General features: G+C 29.2%; 3 protein-coding genes across 6 annotated transcripts; all 3 read right to left on the bottom strand.

Moving 5' to 3' along the window:
- Nucleotides 1-5,580: 5,580 nt before the first annotated feature.
- OCT59_009338 (uncharacterized protein) lies at nt 5,581-6,256 on the bottom strand. Of its 4 annotated transcripts, none has more exons than XM_066133474.1 (3): nt 6,138-6,256; nt 5,667-6,055; nt 5,581-5,586 (listed from the first exon to the last, which is right to left on the bottom strand). In XM_066133474.1, the coding sequence occupies exons 1-2, from the start codon at nt 6,208-6,210 to the stop codon at nt 5,844-5,846; spliced, it is 285 nt and encodes a 94-aa protein (XP_065999911.1). In that variant the 5' UTR covers nt 6,211-6,256; the 3' UTR covers nt 5,581-5,586; nt 5,667-5,843. The 4 variants fall into 4 exon arrangements, with proteins under 4 accessions (XP_065999911.1, XP_025173665.1, XP_065999913.1 ...); XM_066133476.1 differs by lacking the exon at nt 5,581-5,586 and having other exon boundaries at nt 5,649-5,741; nt 5,807-6,055; nt 6,138-6,249; XM_066133475.1 differs by lacking the exon at nt 5,581-5,586 and having other exon boundaries at nt 5,649-5,817; nt 5,894-6,055; nt 6,138-6,249.
- A 5,922-nt stretch (nt 6,257-12,178) lies between these two features.
- On the bottom strand, nt 12,179-13,852 carry OCT59_009337 (uncharacterized protein; the record flags this gene model as incomplete). The annotated part of the gene is made up of 4 exons (XM_066133473.1): nt 12,179-12,610; nt 12,710-12,958; nt 13,431-13,533; nt 13,731-13,852. 4 exons carry the CDS (start codon nt 13,850-13,852, stop codon nt 12,179-12,181), a joined length of 906 nt encoding a protein of 301 aa, XP_065999910.1.
- Nucleotides 13,853-14,651: 799 nt separating this feature from the next.
- On the bottom strand, nt 14,652-17,390 carry OCT59_009336 (uncharacterized protein; the record flags this gene model as incomplete). The annotated part of the gene is made up of 10 exons (XM_066133472.1): nt 14,652-14,888; nt 14,988-15,134; nt 15,417-15,623; nt 15,728-15,924; nt 16,057-16,117; nt 16,195-16,431; nt 16,510-16,607; nt 16,891-17,025; nt 17,202-17,236; nt 17,314-17,390. 10 exons carry the CDS (start codon nt 17,388-17,390, stop codon nt 14,652-14,654), a joined length of 1,431 nt encoding a protein of 476 aa, XP_065999909.1.
- Nucleotides 17,391-23,360: the final 5,970 nt, after the last annotated feature.

Here is a 23,360-nt window from a genome sequence, read left to right as displayed (position 1 = left end):
TAATAGTTAGTAGTAACGCAAAGTAAATAATAAATATACTTTGAAAAATTTTTTTTATTTTTGGTTGCAATATTGTCGTGAAGGCAACAGGAGAGAGGTAGTTTTAGTTTTTTAGTTTTATCCTTTTCCGATCACTGGCTGACGAGTTATTCAACAAAATGTTAAACATCGGCATTATAATATTTCTTGATTTACGTTTACTGCGCCATTTAACATTTTGCTAGATTTCTCGGTACCTAGTGATTATAAAAAGATGATTTATAGCTCGTTGGAATCGCCTCATCGAGACGAATTGAATGATGGTAAGCTAATCTCTCTGAAAAATATATTTACAAAATTATTATTTTTTTAAAAAAAATCAATATAACATATCAGATATAGGAAAATTGACCAACATTGATAGAAAGATGAGTAAGATTTTTTCAAATAAATTGAACGCTGGATAAATACTTTGATTTTCAAATTTATAAAAATCAATTAATTAATTATAAAATATGTAAAATGTCAATTTTTTTTGAAGAAATTGTTGATTTAATAATAGATTATTATAACCAAATCCATATCTGAAATTGTCTAAATAACTATAAGATTTTTGAATAAAGATTTTAATTCAAATGGTTTAGTTAAATTAAGTACCAAAAGAATAATAATAAATGAAATGAATAGATTCTAATACATTTAATTATTCAAATATTTTTTTTAAGTTGGTTATAAGTTTAAGATTGACGTAATATAAAATAAGAAATAATTATAAAATTTATAAGTAATTAAAAAAAAATATTGTAGTATTTTCATAATATTAAAGTTTTTTCAAAAATACTTCTAAAAATTAATCAAAAAAATGAGGGTGAATGAAAAAATAGGGAGATAAAAGGGAATAAAAGAAACGAAGGGGTGAGGGAGAAACAAAATGGAGCAAAGGGAGAGTGAAAGAAACAAAAGGAACGAAAAAGATCAAGTGGGAATGAAAAAAATGAAAAAAAAGAGGGACGAAATGGAATAAAAAAAATGAAAGGAACAAAGGGTAGTGTAAAAAGAAGTAGAAATGGAAAAAAAATGAAAATGACAGAGGATAGTGTAAAGGAATGAAAAAGATGAAGCGGGAATGGAATAAAAATGAAAGGAATGAAGGGTAGTGTAAAGGAATGAAAAGACGAAGAAACAAAGAGGAAATAAAAATGACAGAAAAAATGAAGGAAGGGAAGAATAAAAAGAGCAAAAGAAATGAAGAAACAAAAAGAAAACAAAAAAATGGAGAAGGGACGGAAATGAGATAAACAGGTGGACCAAGTAAAGTTAGTAGGGAATGGAATTACATGTAATAAATAAAAAAAAATAAAAAAATAAAAAACATACCTTAGTAGTTATAAAGAAGAATCAAAAGACCTAAAAAGAAGGAATTCAGATCAGCACATTAATTTAGCCAATAAAATATCACCGGGTAAATTATATAGGTTCAATCACCCAAGGTGAAAAATTATTAAATCGTCCAGGGTGAAAATACACTCAAACGTCAAATCATTTTAAATATAAACTATATTATTCTAAATATAATTTATATCATTCTAATATTATAAATATAAATTAAATACATGTTATTTATTATTTTTGTTAACTAATTATTACCATATTAAATTCCTAATTATAAACAAAAAACTACTACTCATTTGTCCCGGTACAAAGGAACGGGTGACTGCTAGTAATAAACTAATACTAAATTGTACTACAATCTAGATTTTTTGAAGATATAATAATATTATTAAGATTAATCACTTTTTTAAGAACGATAAATCAGCTGTAAAATAGTGATCTGCAAATTCGTATAAAATTATTTAAAAAAAAAATTATTATTATGATAAATCAGCTGTAAATAGTAATATAGTTATCTGTTAAAAAAAATAATAATAATAAACTAATGCTAAATTGTACTATAATCTAAATTTTTGAAGATATAATAATATTTATTTTTAATATTAATAAATATTTAAAAGTTACTGTAAATTTCCTATTAGTAAAATATTTTTAATGGAGTAAATTATTATTAAAAAAAAAAATCAAAAAATTATTAAGAAAAAATTCATTTTGAAAATTTTGAAAGTATTTTTCCTTTTTTAAATTTTATGAATTCTTTGATAAAAATTTTTTTTGGATAAAAAAAGAGATATAAAGATAAATTAAATTAATAAATATAAATTTTTTACGAAAAGAGAAAAAAATAGATCAAAATGGAAAACCATTATTTCCTTTATATTTTTATGATTTTTTTTGATTTTTTTTTTCATGAAAAAAAAAATTTTAACGAAAAGAGAAAAAAGTAAATCAAAAATGGTAGGATATTTCCTTTTTTATTTTTATAAATTTTTTGATTTTTTTTTTCAACAAAAAAAAGTTTTTTACGAAAAGAGAAAAAATTAAAGCAAAAATGGAAAGTTATTTCCTTTTTCAATCAAAAAAAAATCTAAAAAACGTTAGCTTCGCTATTTTTTTTTTTTTTTTTAAGGTTCAACTCATATATTTATTAATTTTAGAATAAAGATACAAAACGCGAGTTACAAAAATAAAGCTCTAGCTAACTAGTTACTAAATAGTTGTGGGGGGGATAAGAATTAATTGCTCTACGAGACGATCTAAATCCCACTGCCGACCAAACGTTAGCTTCGCTATACATATATATAAAATTATCTGAGACTTTTTCATCCAAATTTGGACTTATGGTTAGATCAAATGCAAAATCTAACCCATAAAAATGCACTAACTAATCCATAAAAACGAACAATTTTTCATAATTTTTCATTTTAAGATATGATTGTCAATGATCTAATGCATTCCGGGATATGATCATCATTTTGGCACAAAATAATCTTTGATATGAGGGTTAATTAATAATAGTTTTTTGAATGCCCTTAAAATTAAAATTTTATTATGGATCAATCAATTAATTACTTTTTGGAATACGAAAATAAGCAAGTTGGTCATTTACCAATAATTGATTGAGCTCGTGATCGTAAAAGAAATATGAAGGTTGCTCTCAAGGAACTCAACAATTATAAAATATCAATCCTTGACCAACTCTTTAAGTAAATCTGACCTACAACAAAAAAATTATCCAATGATAAAATATAATGGCAAGTAAATGAATAGTGCTCATGGTAACTAGTAATCTGTAAATAAATTCTTTTTGCAACTATAATAAAGTCTGATATTAAAGCTTCCTTTGATAATCTCTTTTAAATAAATATGAAGAATTGTAAAAACAAAAATTTGAAATTATTTAGTCCCAAGTCCTAACCAACCAGTACAGATATTCTAAGCAATTTGAATTATTCTGTGCCTCGTTAAATGATTGCTACAATAATAAATAATCGAGCTCATTGATGTGCCTTAAATTACAAAATCATGATCAATCAAAAATAGTTAATGCCATTTTTTAAAATGGTAAACATACAGTATATTATAAATTTTAGTACTAAACCGTATCTCACTATCTCTATTAATGATGATTTCATTATATAGACCGTATTTATCTATATAAAATGAGTGTTGAAATATTTATATTAATTTTATAAAATATTTCGATAAGTTTTTTTGTTTCGATCAACAAAAATCAGTACTAGTAAAAAGATTCATTATTCCAATTTATTGGGTCGTCAAAATAGCCTTATGAATTTTATTAAAAAGACAAGTTTATCATAAGGAATAAAATTCCATTATTTAGTTTGTGTCATATTCAACAAATTTATCTCCAAAGAATTTTTGATCTATCACATAAATCAAAACTTGTTGTACATTCATTAATATGAATTTAGCCGGAGAAAGATTCTTATACGAATTCTAAAAATCTTATAAAATCTTCCAATTTATTTTTTTAAAGAAAACCATAATCATAACTTTTCGCGAAATCCTTAGAACATGTGATATCAAGAATATGTATTAACAGGTGGCGCAGTGTAGGAAATGTCAATTCGTCATTTTCAATTATTTTAAACTCAAAGATAAGCTTAAGTGACTAATTATTTGAATGTTAATAGGAATCATACTCGGAGGGGAATACTCAACCAGAACCTTTTCCATCCCTAACGTTAAAAGAAGTTCATGGCATAACTTTCCTATTCTTACCTTCAAAATTATTTTTGAGGATGCCGAACTTGCAATGCAGCGTAAGATTCTTTAACGTCTGACTGTCTTTGATTTAAAGTTAATTTCTCGTTATCATCACCAATCAGATAAGCAATTCAATTAAATATCTGAGACGCTGACGATTTCAGAACGTAAAGCAATTGTGGCCGTTTATTATCACCGTTTTCAAATTAGTGCGACCCCCTGCGTGTCACCCCCTAAGGAAATCGATTTCCAAAAATTTGTAAACCCGGAATTTTCCTGAATAACTATGTGGGAAAGGATCAATTATTGGCGATTTCCAGAGGAAATTTTCGGTTATAAAGATAGTTTGCTTATAAAAAAGTGTTTATATTACACAAAGTTTTATCATTCACTTATAAGCAAACTATTTGAATAATTTGAAATTTTCCTGAGATTTCCTCTGAAAATCACTAGCAATCGGACCTTTTCTACAAAAATTCCGGGTTTTCCACATTTACGAAAACTGATTTTCTCAGGGGGTGACATGAAGGAGGTCGCATTAATTTGAAAACAGCGATAATATAAATTTATAATTAGCGATATTCGCAATGTTATAAGGTTAGCCATCAATTTGCTGAAATAGAATATATTTGCTTGTAATGATTTGGCATTCATTTATTATATATATCATCAATAAAGTTATTCACAGCGTGATTCTATAAGGATATACAGTATAATAAAAGTTAGTATACATCTTAATGATAGCTCTTCGAAGTGAAGATTATAATATCAACATTTAACTAATATTGTTTTCTCTTAAAGAGGTAATAAAAAAATTCTGCAATACCATATTCACATGAGATCGGATGTGATATTTCACTAATAATATATAAAATCCTTTTGTCTTGGAAAAGTACGTTATTACATTTTTATTATAATTTATTATTTTTTCTTTAATTTATTGCATAGTTGAAATAATTTTTAATACTAACATATATATATGATATCATTTTTATTGAAAACTCGAGTCAAAAAACTTTTTAACAAGAATATGTATAATAAATGATATATTTTGCGCATTGTGCTTGTTAATAATTTAAATATATTTAATTATAAAAGCTTACATTGAAAACAAGATGTCTATTACTTTACAAAAATATAATAAAGCTTTTACTTTGATTTTTTAAACGTGTTGTGTGTTTTACAAGTGATATTAATATTTATTAATTACATTTGCATTTGAGAAAACGAGATAAGCGTGGGAGTAACGGGTCTAGACTACGGAAGTCTGCATTACGATCATCATATAGATGAAGGATAATGTTATCACGAATACGGGAGATGCTAATAAACTCACTTTTTCTTTTCTTCTGAATAACACACATAGACATGGAATTCCATTGCCTATTTACTGTGGTGCAACTCCTATAGAGGTTTTTCCTACTAAAAAATGCAAAGATAACCTCAAATATTTCGGTTATTTCTAGGGCATGATACATATTCATTGTTTCAATTAATATACAGATCATTTTTTTTAAAAATTATATACTAGGCAACAATATGATAATGAGTTTTTCTCGGCACATTTAATTGCTAAAAAGATTTATTTATTTATTTCATAGTATCAAAATCAAACAATAATAGGACTGTTAAAAAAAATTCTATTTCAACCTCTAATATATACATTAATAGAAAATCAATAGATAACTGATTATATATGTATTACCAGACTGAAAACTATGTAAATGTGTACCAAAAAATTATCACCAAATTGTGACTGATTTAGGCGAAATTGGAGGAAAATTGCTATTACCACAATGCACAACACCAAGCCTTTTACCCTTGCAGCCAAAATCGTCGAAAAATTGGTAACAGCATCCAGGAGGTGTAGCGACTTTGTAAGCTCCGGGGACGTTTAGTCCATAACAACCAGGATTGCCTCCGGTTGTACTAGCCCACTTGCTGCCAGTAATTTCTAAATAAAAAAATAGCATGATGATTTAATTATGTGAAAGTTATAGAACTGAACAAATTAGCAAGGTTTGTAATAAACTTACGAATGGGGCAACTTTTAGCTTGAACATAAGTTAAGAAAACAATGATTAATAAGAAGATATATTGAAACTTCATTTTTTTTTGTTTTAATAATGTTTTTAATAATAGGATTTCTTGGGTTAAGGGGAAGGGAACGACGATTTATATAAGAAATTTTTAATGGTCTTGTGGGTTATCGAATTTTGAGATTGAATTTCGTGGCTTATCATTAAACTATATGCCATTTTGTTATTGAATTTTGTAGCATTGTATGATTACTTTTTTGCAAACGAATTTCATGGCTTATCATTGAATTATATGCGTGTGGCATTTTGTTATTGAATTTTCGTGGCTTATTATTGAATTATATGCGTGTGGCATTTTGTTATTGAATTTTCGTGGCTTATTATTGAATTATATGCATGAGGCATTTTGTTATTGAATTTTGTAGCATTGTATGATTACTCTTTTGCAAACGAATTTCATGGCTTATCATTGAATTATATGCGTGTGGCATTTTGTTATTGAATTTTCGTGGCTTATTATTGAATTATATGCATGAGGCATTTTGTTATTGAATTTTGTAGCATTGTATGATTACTCTTTTGCAAACGAATTTCATGGCTTATCATTGAATTATATGCGTGTGGCATTTTGTTATTGAATTTTCGTGGCTTATTATTGAATTATATGCATTTTGTTATTGAATTTTATAACATCGTATGATTACTTTTTTGCAATTAAATTTCGTGGCTTATCATTGAATTATATGCATGTGGCATTTTGTTATTGAATTTTGTAGCATAGTATGATTACTTTTTTGCAAACGAATTTCATGGCTTATTATTGAATTATATGCGTGTGGCATTTTGTTATTGAATTTCGTAGCATAGTATGATTACTTTTTTGCAAACGAATTTCATGGCTTATTATTGAATTATATGCATGTGGCATTTTGTCATTGAATTTTGTAGTTAATCGAATAATCACGTGACCTATGTGTTAGTTGAATGATCTTGTGACCGACAATCATGTTACGAATGTTGCAAATGTTACGAATGTTTAACATGTTTAACATATGTAACATATGTAACATATTGCACATATTTAACATGTTTAACATATAACACATAATTAATATGTTTAACATGATTAGCATAGATTTTTTTTATTATAAATATGTGTTCCAAGTCAATGTAAAAAAAGTAGATAATGTGTCTTGAATTAATAAAACCATTCATTAAAAGAATTATCTCATTGTTTATTTAGTGTTTGTTATATTTGTAAAATCGATAATTGCGTCTGAGTGTATTTGCCAGTGAGTGCAATACCGTATTCGCATTTGAGTAAATTTACAATTATTTGTTCGTATCACCTTCGTAAATTGATCGACAGTGATACATCTACTAATATTTTCATATAGTTTATTTCACTACACGTTAATTAATATTTATTTTTCTTATAATTCCTTCTGCTTACCATACACCCATACGCTTATTTTTTATAAGCACACAAGAACTGGCTTAACAATTGGTGCCTTCTGCCAGAATCCCGATTTCCTATTTTTAGTTCCCTTTTATGTTCCAAAACCATTTCAATCGCAACGCTATACACGACGCTATACATAGACAATTAGGGCTAAATAACATAGCCGCTTATCATCGTGATTTATTGTGTAATAATTGTTATCCATCTGAAATTCCCTTAACCCCCACCTTTCAACACTTTTTGGATTGGATTTCTTCTAACTATCCTGTTATAGAATACACCCGATACACTCGACAATATTTTGAAGAGGTTGCTTATTCAATTACTAACGCGGATATTGACAACGCCATACATAATCTATTGTTCAGTATCCAATACACTGACATAGAACCAATAGATTATACACTTTTGCGACAAGACCTTATCAATGCCTACAATCTAACTAATGGATTTCAACAGGACCCTAATGAAGTCCTCTATCAAGTTAGTGAGACTATCACCTCACCAGAACCTGAAGTTTTAAGTGACACCACATCAGAGATTTCTGAGGAAGATATTCCCCATTTGCATATTCCTCTACCCCCCATATACAACACACCGAATAACCCAGCTCCAGTAATCCCACCGGTAATTAATATGGCTCAACCTAACCAGCAGGATTTCCAGCAACTACGAGCCACCATAGCTGCCTTGACCCAAGCATTGCCTAATACTAACAATGCATTGGTTGTAAACACACAAGCAATTAATAACCCTCCACGTAGAGAAGGAAGGGTGGCTGAGTTGCCATACTTCTATGGTGGCAACCAGGATCCGGTTGCATGGTTGGAGGATTTTACTAGATCCTGTAATGCAAATGGTATTGCAAATGTACGAAAATTGGAAGTCGTATCAGCATACCTAAAGGGAGCTGCTTCTACTTGGTGAAATGCCAATCAAGCACTTCCAAATAATAATCCGAATAAGATTGTTACGTGGACTGGCAACAATAATAATACAGATTTTATATTGAATTTCCCTGCCGCCTTCAGAATGCAAACCTTAATCGAAATCTGGACCACAGAATTGGAACAAAGAAGACAGCAGCCCGGTGAAGACGTAAACACATATGCCGCTGCTCTACAAGAATTGTATAGAAGGGTGGAGACTAACGCCTTCGCATATCCAGAAGCTATTAAGGGTATGATATGCCAAGTTACATGATCATATGAAGATCATGGCAAAAATCGTCAAATCTAGATTCGTTACAAGTAAAAAAATTTTTTGACCCACAAAACTTGAACAAAACTTTGCTTTTTGGTTTTTAGAGTTAAGGTCTATCAAATAGTATAGTTTTTGTTACAGTTTATTCATAAAATTAAACCAAAAAGTAAGTTAAAAGTTGTGAGAAACTGCGAATCCTCTAAGGTAAGTTGCGAATCTGCTAAATACCCTATCTTCAAATTATTTAAAACTTTCTGATACTTCGCAAATAGTGCATTTATAGTAGTAAATTTATCAAAAATTTTATTAAGAATTCAATAATTAAATAAAACTTATTATTAATATCATTTAATTTTTTTTAGTGTTCATATATTCTTTATATTACTATTTAGATATAAAATATCAAATATTTTGTGAAGTAATGATTAGAATCTTGTGATTTCATAATGAAATTAAAGAACAAAAGTAAGAGATTCTGCAAGTAAAAGTTATGTATGTTGAAGATATTAAGTTTTCAATATTTGAATAAAATTATTTATTTTCTTTAAATTTATTTACATATATTATTTAGAAATATTAATATTAAGTGATTAAAAAATTTTTTTTATTATTGGAGTGGTTATATATCTTCTTTTTGAATATAAATTTAATAAAATATATTAGGTAGTTAATAAAATATTAATTTTTTTTTGCAATTAACAGAGTTCTTTTGGCATCACGTGATATTAATAAATGATCGACATAGATTTCGCCATATAAAACCCATATATTCATATAAAGGGATGAACCCTACCCTTAAAGCTCGTAAATTTGTAAACAGGTTGTTGCCTGACTTGTACTTCACTGTAAAACCACATAATGATCAAACCTGGAATGCCGCAGTAGACAGAGCAAAGGCCTATGAGTTAACCCATCAAGACCAACATGCGGTAAATGCCTATCTTAATAAATTCGCTTCTGCAGACACTAATACTTAAACGGAAGACCTATACAAAGCCATTCAGGATTTGACTAGACAGGTACAACAGTTGAGTACCAGAACAAAGGAATATAGGGAAGCAATTATCAAAATCCGCAGCAAGTAACGCCGCAGCTGCAATAATCGTTAAATAGAAGAATCGTTTATTACTCTTATGGACAGCCTGGGCACATAGTAAAGAATTGTCCTGATCGAAATAACAATACGACACCAGTTGTGAACAATGGTGAAGAAAAATCTAATCCTCAATCAACTAATGTGGGCAATTCCAATAATAATCAACTCACACAAATACAACAATCGCTAGCCCAATTAATCCCACAAGAAACTGATAAGGATCAATCTTTAAACTAGAAGGCGTACCTCATGAGGGTGAGAGTACAAGTTAACATATAATTCCCTCGAATCTCACATTATTAGAAACTTATCCTGCCACTAGAACTACGAGGAGCAAGACAAGGTTAAATCCTTTAGAAGGAATAGTGAAGAACAAACCGATAGAAGAGGATGAAGCTCAGATACAGGCTACACAGTTTTATTCAAAGAAAAAACAACCTACAAAGATTGCGGAACTCAGAAGGACGGTATTACAAAAAAGTACCACTTATTTGAATTTTTTCATTTTTGTCATCCATTTTTAAATATGAAGGGCAAAGATTATTCGTTCATATGTAAAGTCAAAAACAGTGTTTAAAACCAGCTTTTTTTCACTAAGTAAACTTGTAAAGCAGGCCAAAATACACTTATTTTATAACCTTCATACTTACATTAATCTTAGTTCATAAAAAAATGGTTTATTTATAAAATGCCAGTTACATGATCGAACACGGCTTTAGACGACACCGTTTTGGGAACAGGACGGACATCCCTATATTATCATGATATTGCCGATCATTTTGCCAATCACTCGTCCAATATTATCACAAAAAAATACCGTTGAATTAGTTTTTCACAAATTCTACATAATAATGTATAAAATTTCAATTTTATTTACTTTATTTATTTATTGTTAATAAATTAGTTCTTAAAATAATTCATAAAGATTTTGTCAAATATCAAACATATATCAATTTTACAATAATTGTAAACATTTATTTAATGATAACTTTTGGGTTATTAAAAATTTTTCAGGTTTATTTTAGCCATTGATTCTTGAATACCTAAATAATATACTGTAAAAGTTTTAAGTTTTGCCCGAAGATCTGTGGCTTTGCCCGAAGTTTCAAAGTCAGATTAGCAGATGATTGGCATATATATAGCATATATATTAATTATTGAAAATGTGACGTAAAATCTAACTTTGGAAACACACCTTATTTTTCCACAATACTTTTATATTAAATTATTGATAAATGAAACTATTAAATAAAATAATTTAACATAAATTATCAGAACATTTATTGCTTGAAATAAAGCTTTAAATTTAACATGATATCACTTATACAAGTGATCGACATTATGATATAATGCATGTCCACCCTGTTCGTTTTAGGTGAATTATGATTTTCGGTTGAAATTACATGTTTAAGTGAAATTACGTTAATTTTGGCTGGAATTATATTTTGGATTTCAGATTTTGGATTTTAAAAAATATGTGACCGTATAATTTTAATTTTAAGGAGTAAATAATATCAAAATAATAATAATAATAATTTTTTTTTTTGTAAATAATTATTAAAGATATTATGCTAATTTAATATAAATTTTTTGAAAAAAACTTAATATTTTCCACCCACCCCTAGGGATTTTAGTTCATTATATAATTTTTTCTTTACACGAATACGTATACAAAATACAAAAAAAATACGACACGTCTTATGTCCTAAAAATTAAAATTACACGACATATAAACTATTGTAATTTACTTTTATAATTCATTACTTTTATTTTAAATTTTTATGCCATTAAAATTATGACATTACAGCCTGCATTACGACCTAATTACAGCATTACAACCCAATTACAGCATTACAGCCTAATTACAGTATTACGAAAAGTGTTGTAACTGTAATACTGTATGCTGTAATATTACAGCATCAGCCAATTAATTACGGCTAATATCTTTAGGTTTTGCTAAACCCAGACATTAGTGCTATTATTACAATATCTTTTAAGGTATTGATAATTTTGAAAACAGTTTTGTCAAATTCAAAATAATTGTTGCTAATGCTTCCAATGCCTGTAAATTCGGTATATGTCGACATAATTCCTTGTACTTTTTTGTATTTTGTAATAAATAGGAATCTTCAAATTGACTGTACATTCAAGTGAAAAAAAAAATATATGTCTACTGCAAACCCAACCGCATCCTTTGGCAATTATGTCCAGATAACCTTGTTTGCATTTTTCATATGGCAGTATCCTGCAGTTTCAAATTTGAGAGCCTTCAATGCTTTAGATGCATTTTCTGGACAAAGTAATAAGTGCAGGACTATCTGGCTGCTCCTTTAGAATAAATCCATCTGTATGGATATGTCGTACTTTATCCTTATATGGTTTTAATAACTCTAAAGTTGTCTTACGTCCATGTGCTAATAAAAATGGAGTGATCCTGGGATATTCCCCCTTGAAGGGATTACCTGGGTTTGTGAACTGGAATCGCCACTGGTCAGATCCTACCAGTATAATGGAGTTAAGTGTATGACCTTCCGGAAACTTGACTGGGTCTATTTGATCTGTGGTGAGTGTCTTGTAATTGCGTTTCCTCTGGCCACCCTGGTTCTTTATATTGAAGAGGAAGTGGACATACTCACTGAATATTACAGTCCCAAGGATTCTTGCTTCTCTGTCATATATCAGAGCATTGGGTTTTCTGTCTTGAATTAACTGTATGTTTAACCCAAGTTTCTTTGCACGTTGTAAATTGATGAATGTGTAGATTCCCCTCTTATTCTGTCAGAAGAAAATGTTACTATTTCCACTTACCTTAGCACAGAATAATCCATACAAGGCATAACCTCTGTGGTCAACAAAGTCTGAAAGTGTCTGGAATTTGCCCTGTCTGATTGGAAAGTTTGCATTCGATTGCTGGATATTTGGATATAAACTTGTTACATCATATTGTCTTCCATAGTCTTGCCATTCGTTATTTTCCCAGATTAGTCCTCCCATCATAGCATCACTTATCCACTTTGCTTCGACTGAATCAAGTGGATCATTAGCTGGAACCTTACACTAAAACATTTGAAAAGCTAGAGAGCAGTTCTCTTGTATGACCAGTTATGGTAAGATAAGTCAATTCCTAGATTAAATCTCTTTATAGCCTGTAGGAAAGTATCCCGCTCTTCATGAATCCTTTAATATGTTTTCTCAAGTATTTCATATATTCCAGTTTTACGATTCTTCTTGATAGGGATGAAGGAGTAACTATCAGAGTTCTTACCTTTCTGAAACTGTCCAACTGTAAGAGACTTAACTGTCTTACCATTGTATATTGTTACTACATGATTAACCCCATTTTCATGATAAACAAAGTGAGACTTTGTTTTCTATCTAATTTACTAGGATGGAGTCTTCTGGGATTCAGTGTAAAAGAGTAGTGGCCTTCAGACAGAATGAGGATTGCGCATCTATCAGACTTGCTCTTGGAAATTCGAGTGGAATTCTCTATAATATTAAGTGCAAGACTTCATGCAAGTTGTTCAACCTTATCCATATATGAAACTGGAACTGGAGCATTACGATTGAGACCTAATGCCTTTTTGATATATTCAGGCTTCTTTATAGTCTCGAGTATTTTAAAGAATGTACTATAGATATGCTTCAGGCATCTCTCATATAAATTATGAATCGTTCAAAGTAATCAGGGTCTGCATCATCTGGTAGTCGTACTTCATCATAATGGTCCAATAGTGAAAAGAGGCTCGCCGATTCATTTCCTGATGTTCACCTACCAGGTTTCCAGTTTTCATAAAGAAGCAGGATCTGAAATTTATGAATTGGATACTGGGATTGGAGTCGCTGTCCAAGTTTTGCTATTGCTCCTCTAGAAAATCTTGCGCCTGAATACTGTAATTCTTTGATATCTGGTCTTGTGGGTAAAGCACGTGCAATTTTTGAATAGGCCATTTGGTATAACTATGCATTGTATTCAATTGTAATATAGCTTTTCTTTATAATAAGTGTAGAATAATTTAGGACAAAAAATATAAGATAATTACGGGACACTTATTTTATTAAATGGAGTCAATCATATCACAGGCCTCATTAATATCCAATTTGTCTACAAGTCCATTAGCAGCTTCCCACTGGCATTCCATATCAGTCTTTGGATGCTCTTCTGGGATCTCTCATGCCTTACCCTTATCCTTTCGGTTCATCTTTATAGTTTCATAACCAGAGAGGGTAGGGATAATCTCGGCATCATGATCCTCTTTGTATGTTCTTGTTATATTTGCAAGTTCTTTACGACTGGGTGCTTTAGGTAAATCCCCATTATATTCAATCCAGTTCTTGAAATGGTTTACTACTTCCCTAAGGTAGTACTGGTACTCATCCTCAACATGTGCTGTGGAACATTCTTTTATTTCAAACACAAGTATATTCCAATCATACTCGTCCAATGTGTCTTGGTATTTAACCCATAATTCCTTACCTGTATTATAGAGATCATTGAAGACCTGGTTCTTTGAATTCTTGACCCATGGCTTACAATCCCATCAGCGCCTTTCTTGCCAAGCCCGGTGTGCTTGAGTACCTTCCTTTAGTTCGGGATCCTGGTCAATTTCTGGTTCTATGTCAGGTTCTGGGATAGGTTATTCTTTGGGAACTGGTTCTAGATCAGATTTAGTGACAGATGCAGGAGATTCGAGTTGTTGTTTATGAGTTAGATTCGTGGTTATAGGATTTGAGTCAGATAGCAAGTCATCTAAGATGTCGTAGACTCGTAGTCATCATCAGCTTCAAGTGCAGGTTCCTCAGCAGGCGGCTCATTTTCTTGGTCAGATTTCTCATTAGATAGATAACAGTCTAAGAAACTGTCTATAATTTCATCAGTGTCTGACTCTATGGGAGCTGGAGATTCCTCAGGAATAGGGTCCTCATTGATGATAGGTGCGGGTTTTACCTTTAAGCAATCGGGCTTGAGTGGTACTGGTGGAAGAGCCTTTTTGGCAACTGATTACTCTTTGATAACAGATGCGGGTTTTTTCTCAGCAGGTTTCTCCTATACTTGTGACTTATTAGCTGGATTATATATATTTACCAAGAACTTCTCCAAGGCATTTGGATCAGATGCAAGCTTTTCAGAAGTATCTATATCAATTCCTTCTATATCGATTTTATCTGTTTCATCATCAGTAAGTTTTTTAGTATTAGGATCCTTAGAGATTCCTAAAATTATTAAAGAATCCTTAAAGATTTTTAAATTTATAAAATCTTTAAAGATTCTTTAATAATTTTTAAAGATCTTTAGGGATTCTATAAAATAATAGATTCCTTAAGGATTTTTAAATGTTTTATCTTTAAGGATTTTTAGAAATATTATTTATAAGAATTCTTAAGGATTTTTAAAAAACTTTTATTAAATAAATCTTTAATTACTAATTATTAATTTTAAATAATATTATATATTTTACTTATAGAGTTATAGTAATTAATAAAGTAATATTTATTAAAAGTAGAATTTATTTACAAAAAATTCATTTTGATAATTAAAACGTTTTACTATATGTACTAATCCTACAATTGAATTAAAGGGAACTACATCATAACTATTTACAAATTTTAAGTGTGGACACTCATACTTTTTAGGATATCGTTTAGAATAATAATCATACCAATGTATTAGTGCAATTGGTAAAGTTGAAGAAGATAATATAATTTCAGCTAACATTAAAATCTAAATTTATAATAATTATAATGACAAATATCATAGTAATTAGTAAACTTCAGTTAAAAGTAAAAATATAAAATTAAAAAAATATAAATTTTAATATAACTTACTTTTCCATAACATATTCCATTGTCTGTTAAATAATCAGCATCATCCATTGCAATTGCAATATCACTAAATTTAGGTCGTCCATAAAATCTACTAGTTGCATATACTATTTCGCCATTTGTTAATATTCCAGATGCATAAATTTTTAAGTTAATATTATCATTTTCTAAAATATTTGATTTTTCATCTAAAAATGCATCTAGACAATAAATTAAAATTAAATTTTGTATTCCTTCAATACATAAACTATCTATATCTTTTTCATGCTTTAATTTTTGTTCAAGATTATCCAATTCACTAATAGATAGTTTTCATAATAAAGATCACATACAATCTAACTTTAACATAGTTGGTTTTTTTAATTCATTAGTTATAATTATTTGCCGACGAATCTAAATATAAAAACCATTTTATTTTTTGACATTAAAAACAATAAATAAAAATATATAAAATAATTATTATAACTTACAGTTTTAATGATTTGATCAAGAACATTTTTTTTATTAGATATTCTATATGGGTTTTTAACCCAATTCTTATGTAATGTTTTATAAGTCTCAGTCGTTAGTCCATTAATTGCACCATAACGTTTAATAGTTTGAATAGTATGATATCGCCATATGTGAAATTTTGGTAGGCGAAGTTCACTTCGTGAAAATGTCTTAAATAATTTGACAAAATTATCTGACCATCTAATAATTTCTTGCTATATCAATATAAGAGAAACTGAGATTAAATAAATTAAATAAATTAAATTACAACTTAATGATAATTAAAGAATTACCTTAAACTCATTTAATTCATCTTCATTAAATTTTTCTTTTCTAAATGTTAGGCTGCTCCAAGCCAATTCTTTGTTTAACATAACATAGGGGCCCCAATCTAAGGGGGGGGAAGACAAAAAATAATACATAAAATACAATACATGACCAAAATTACCATTAATATTGGCCAAAATTTTGACCAAAAGAGTGAGCAAAAATTTTGGATGATAATTCCGGCCAAGACTTAAAGATTTGTATAATTCCGGCCTAAATTACATGTATTTTTTTTACATAAAAAATCCAAAAACAGGGGGAGGGGGTTATGTTAAACGAAAAATTGAATTGGTGCGGTCTTATGTACATTTTAACAAATTTTATAAAACATTGAATTAATTTTTTACAATCAACGAACTCATGTAACGTATTTTCTGTATCATTTCGATGTCTAATTATATCATTATTTGTATAAAGCTCATCTAGTACAAATATAATTATTTTCATAACATCACGCATTTCTACTCCAGTAAATTTTGCCACTATTTTGCCCCTTGTTGATATCCATTATGCAATATTCTTAATTCACTAAATGGCGTAATAGTGGCTAACTGAACATCCATTTTGGTAATAATTTGATTACCAGATTAATACATAATCATTTCTCTTGTAAAGTCAAGCATATATGGAAATAAACCAATTTCTTGCAGATGCATACGGTCTAATGCCACTACATCATAAATATTCATCATTCTAAAGTAAATAAATTATATTAATTTAGATAGGATTATTTTTTAAATCAAATATAAATTAATTATTTAATATTTTACCTAAATTTCCAGAAAAAGTTTTCATATTCATGAATGGAATATTTTGCGGCATCATGTGATAAAACAACTGCACTCATATTTTCATGGGTTCGTAAAATGATAGAATTTACATTAACATGCATATTATTTAATTAGTCTCCCAGTATAAGACATTTGTAGCAAGGACATGTTGTACAATATGATTTGTAAGTACAGCAAATACTTTGTGCCTCTAACATATCAGCTAATATAGTAGATATATGTAGAATAAAATGTTCTACTTTTCCATTTATTGCCAAGTAGATGCCTTCTTTCCGAAGAAGTGGATTTAGCAAATATTTCAGAGCACATTGTTTCAAATTTTGCTTGTATTGTTTAAATTTCTTAGATTCTCGAAGTTTACCATCTCTAGTATTCAATTGTGGTAAAAAGCAAACAAAAACCTTTGCATCAGGCAAATTCTGGCACCAATTAGAAATATTAGCAAGCGTTAAAAATACTGGGTATTCAGAATGTCGCCCATATGTATCAAGTGTAGTACTGTAGTGCCATAATTCCAGAATTAACTTTAATTTAAATAATGGAGTATTTTGGAATTATAGGGATCGTCTATATTTTGTGTAATATTAATAGTCTGAAGTAATTTGGATCGGAAATGAAGATCATCCTAATAGTAATAATGATGTAATAAGTTACAATTAATTTATTATTATTTACGTTGATCAAAAAATCAACATGTAAATTATTATATAAACCCCAACTTTTTAACTTAGTATTAGTAGTGCTCTACATGAGCCGGCTCGAGCCGAGCTACAGTCTGGCTTGGCTCGGCTTGAAGATCTGCACCAAGCCAAGCCTGAAATGAGCTGAGCCACAAAAAATCTTGGCTGGGAGCTCAGTTCGGTAAACTGACCGTAAAAATCCTGGCTTGAGCAAGCTGGGCTCGAGCTGGCTTGAGCTTTATCATAAAAACGTTTTCGCAATGTTTTTACTTTAATTTATATAAAACGCCGAAACTATTTGTTTCAGCATTTTTCCTTTTGATTTTACATGTAAAAACGCTGAAACTGATAGTTTCAGCGTTTTTTTTTCGATTTTACATGTAAAAACGCTGGAATAATTAGTTCTAGCGTATTTCCTTTTGGTTTTACATGTAAAAACGCCGAAACTGATAGTTTCGGCATTTTTTTTTGATTTTACATGTAAAAACGCCGAAACTGATAGTTTTGGCATTTTTTTGATTTTACATGTAAAAGTGCCGGAATAATTGGTTCTGGCGTATTTCCTTTTGGTTTTACATGTAAAAATGCCGAAACTGATAGTTTTGGCGTTTTTTTCGATTTTACATGTAAAAACGCCAGAATAATTAGTTCCGGCGTATTTCTTTTTGGTTTTATATATTAAAATGCCGAAACTGATAGTTTCAGTGTATTTCTTTTAATTTTACATGTAAAAACGCCGAAACAGATAGTTTCGGCATTTTTTTTTCGATTGTACATGTAAAAATGCTGGAATAATTAGTTCTGGCATTTTTCTTTTTGATTTTACATGTAAAACCGCCGAAACTATTAGTTTCGGCATTTTTTTTCAATTTTATATGTAAAACCGCCAGAATCATTAGTTCCAGCATTTTTTTTGATTTTACATGTAAAAACGTCAGAATTATCAGTTTTAGCGGTTTTTTTTTGATTTTACATGTAAAAATGCCGGAATTATCAGTTTCGGCGGTTTTTTTTTGATTTTACATGTAAAACGCCGAAACTATTAGTTCTGGCATTTTTTTTCAATTTTACATATAAAAACGCCGGAATCATTAGTTCTGGCATTTTTTTTTCAATTTTACATGTAAAAATGCTGAAACTATTAGTTCCGGCGTTTTTTTTTCAATTTTACATGTAAAAACGCCGGAATCATTAGTTCCGGCGTTTTTTTTTTCAATTTTACATGTAAAAACTTAAATAAACGTTTTTGCAATGTTCTTTAATAAACAATGAAAAAAAGTTGTGAAAACGTTTCATTTATGCATGCATTATTATATAAAAATGTTTTGCAACGTTTTTTGTATAATAGCTCGTTTGGCTCGTGAGTCAGCTCGAGCTTTTTGAGCCAAGTCTGTTACAGGCTCGAGCTTTTTAAGTTGAGCCTAATAACTAGTTCGAGCTCTTTCAAGCTGGCTCGTGAGCCACCAAGCCAATTTAATCATGGCTTGGCTTGGCTCAGCTTAAAAAGCTTGAGCCAGCTCATGAGCCAGCTTGGCTCGTGTAGAGCACTAAGTATTAGCAGTTCCTTTTCTTGGGAAATTCCTTTCCGTTTCTTTTTAGTTCTTTTTTTCGTTTCTTTTAGTTCCTTTCAGATTCTTTTAATCTCTTTTAATTCTTTTAATAAAAACTATCATTTTAATTATTATAATTATTTTATAATGTTCTGACGGAATTTTATGATTATATTATTTTATATTTAATAAATAACTGTGTTATAATAACATATTCTTACATAATAAAGAATAAACTTTTTATTAAATTACAAATTTTATGACTTTATGAGAGAGACGAAATTCTTGTGGCGACAGAGTGGCAGAAGCTGTCATTACAAATAGTGCATGCTCTGAGAATCACCTTCTATTGTCTACATACAATAGAAAAACTTGTTGAATAATACCTAATAAATAGCCTTTTACTATCGGCATATAGTAAATACCCTCTTGGAAGGAATGGAAATTTATTAGAACCAAGGAGAAAACCCAAATAGCGGTCCTAGGAATTATTTGACAGTAAAAAGAAGAAAGAAGAAAAGAACTCACTCCAACCCTTTACAGAGTATTACCTGGACTTAAATTTTTAGACATGTCTTCATACATGTATTAACGACTAGGAATCTAAGCAACCACGAATGAAGCGTTATATCCGACAAGGCCTCTGTATCGCATGGTTAAGTATTGTTACCTATGTTAATAATTTAGATTTTATTCTTGCAGGTATAACTCTTCAGATAGGAATGGGAATAATTAGACTCTGACGAGAGTGTAACTTCTCCTTACTGAAAGCATCCTGGAGATGCGTAACTGAACCTACAAGAATGGGTAAATAGATTAAATTATGAGTAAGTATGAGTTGGAATACGTTAAATGGATAGAGAAATAAAGAGTTATTTCGTAAAAACCTAAATTTAATAAAGAGAGTGATAAAATCCAATTTTTAAGCCCCAAAATTGTGTATTAAACGAAAGTAAAAATCCCAATTTAAAATCCCTATATTAAATCCAATGTTGACTGATGATTAAAGACCAATTCTAAAGCACAAAATGATGTATTAAAATCCCAAAAGAATGGTAAAATCCATATAAAGATCCCAATTTATGAGTTGAAAACCCACTTCTAAGCACAATAAAATATAAATAAAACCCAAGCTTTAAGCCCAAATTCGTAGATAAAGCCCACCTTTGAAACCCAAAGAAACTGAGATATAAAACCCACCTTTAAAGAAAGAAATGATGGCGGGAGCTATCTAAAAATTTTAGTAAGATACCCGATAAAATATCCGAATTGTCTATAAAAGGAATGCCAAAATTACCAACTGAAAGATCATTCAAATGATTGAAGAAATACTCTTATTAACAAAAATAATAATATCAAGATACTCATTTGCAGTATATATCATCCTTATTTGTGAGATATTGAAAATAATTTTTGATAAAATTTATTATCGTTATAATTTGAGATAAAATGATAACAATTAGAAACTACCATAATCAAGTTATACTTAAAGATGAAGATAGAGATATGATTAAAGCTCAACGAAACTACCTCACCAAGATGTATGGAATGACAATGGAGGATATAAAAATATTAGGTAAAATGGCTGATAGAATCAGAGAAAGATGGTTAAAATTACAAGAAAAGCCCAAACCTTTAAGTCGGATAGAACAATTTAAAGAAAGATGTATGGAAAATGAAATTCAAACTTATGAATTAAGTCTTGGAAAAATCGATAAAAGAATTAGAGAATTTAATGAAGAGATATCTTATAAAATCATACAATGTAATACCCAATTAGAATATGATGAAATCGACTTAGATAGTGATTATGAGGATAGTGAAGATGAAACCCCAACTGAATCAGAGAATGATAGTAACGAAAATTTAAGTGATAATGACTTTGAAAGAGAAGAGAGAGCAATGTCACCAATACCATACCCATGTTGTAATAAAATACATTGCATATGCTATAATCAAATTGAAATTGATAAAGAGTATGAAGAATATTGTTTAAATCAGACTGAACAAATGTTTGAAAATCACTAAAAAGCTATAAATACCATAAAAACCCCAACTTAATATAATGAATTGAATATAACCCCAATTTAACAAATTAAATTATGGATATCAAACAACAAAAAGAATTTTTAGTAAAAGCATATCACGAATGTCTATATCAAGAAAAATCATTACGTAGGCCCATATTTTATTACAAGGACAAAATAATTGAAATTAGGAGAAAACTTGAACCAACTGAAGAAGATTTTGAGAAAGAAATAAGATTAGAAAGAGATTTAAGAAAATATGAAAGAAAAATTAGAAGAGATTACGAGACTCTAATGGACATAAAAGAGAGTATAATTAAAAGAATAATTAATATAAAAACAGAGTTAAAAACCAAAAAGAAATATCAAAATAATTTAAAAGTATAAATATATCATAAACCCCAACTCTGAAAATTTTATAAAAAATAAGATGTCAGATATATATGATCATTGGTTACAACATAGGACATTGCATAATACATAAAAACATACTTCACGTGTGGAAAACCCAGTTTTAAACTTTGCGTGTAGAAGATGTTATTCAATAGCAATAATACAGGAGAATATAATAAAAGAATTTTTAAAATTCTGGGAAATTTTATGTGGAATAGAGACCCAAATTTACGAAGATAGTTATACATCTAAACAATAATTTCTTTTGGAGAAATAATAGAGAGTAATAAAGATAAGATTACAAGAGAAGCAACAAATCTTATATGGTCAATTAGTTATAGAGGAAAACCCCACTATAAGCTAGAAGGTTTAATTTACATTATATGGGAAATTAAACAAAATTGTTATAATTATAATGAAGAAGGAAGTATTTATTTCGTAGATAATAAAGCCCAACTCTATGAAACTTTACAGGAAATATGTGAACTACAAAAATATGGTTATATAATAGATGATAGAGAATTAAATCATAGATTTACAGAATTTTGGAATTGGATAACTTTAGAAACTACAGCATATGATTTATTCAATCAAGTTGAGACATTAAGAATATTTAGAGATATATTATATTTAGGAGAGAAAATTAGAGTAAATAGGAATAAAATTAGAGAATTACAAAAGAGCATAAAATTTCACAAAAAGGACACTTATTATCACCAACCATGGAAGAGTGATTACCTCACAAATGCTATAGAAACCCAATTACTAACAACTAATGGATTTAAAGGAGAAATTGTGATAGAAAACCCAAATTTGAAAGAAGAAAATGACGAATATAATATAATAATTGAAATATTACAAGAAAGAGGAATACAAATAGAGAAAGAAGACTTGATGAGAATAATATTCACATTAGGATACAACCCAGCACAAATATATTTAAAAGGGTTTATAGAGACTTATATTGAAAATGAAGGAGAAAGTAATGACGTGTTAAAAACAATATTGGATAGATGGATAAGTGAACACCAAATTGAGGAGTCACATGATGAATTTTCATCTGATGAAGATGAAAATGTTATAAAAACCTCACTAAATCCCTCAAGTTCTGAAGAATCAGAAAATTCAAGTAATAATACAACAGAAAATAATAGTACACATAATACAAGAACAAATACCCCAACTTCAGGAAATTCAACTAGAAGTAATAGTCCACCACTAATAATGGCAGCTACTAGGAATGAAATAAGAGAAAATATTAGAACTGTAATGAACACCCTCTTACTAGGGATAGATCCAGGAGTAGCCTTGAATACAGCCCCAGCTAATACAATTAATGCCACTTTGACAAACATGATAAACCCCATCCACAGAGC

This window comes from Rhizophagus irregularis, chromosome 17, assembly GCF_026210795.1.
Source record: "Rhizophagus irregularis chromosome 17, complete sequence".
In the NCBI taxonomy this organism is placed as follows: domain Eukaryota; kingdom Fungi; phylum Glomeromycota; class Glomeromycetes; order Glomerales; family Glomeraceae; genus Rhizophagus; species Rhizophagus irregularis.
Note: the sequence above shows the minus strand (reverse complement) of the source record. Positions and strands in the feature narration are given on the sequence as shown.

Bases quoted from the DNA above. Each gene is read 5' to 3' on its own strand.
- OCT59_009338 (XM_066133474.1), bottom strand. From the start codon at position 6,210: ATGAAGTTTCAATATATCTTCTTATTAATCATTGTTTTCTTAACTTAT. The intron at 6,056-6,137 runs GTAAGTTTATTA...TTTTTTATTTAG, and splicing joins AGCTAAAAGTTGCCCCATTC to AAATTACTGGCAGCAAGTGG.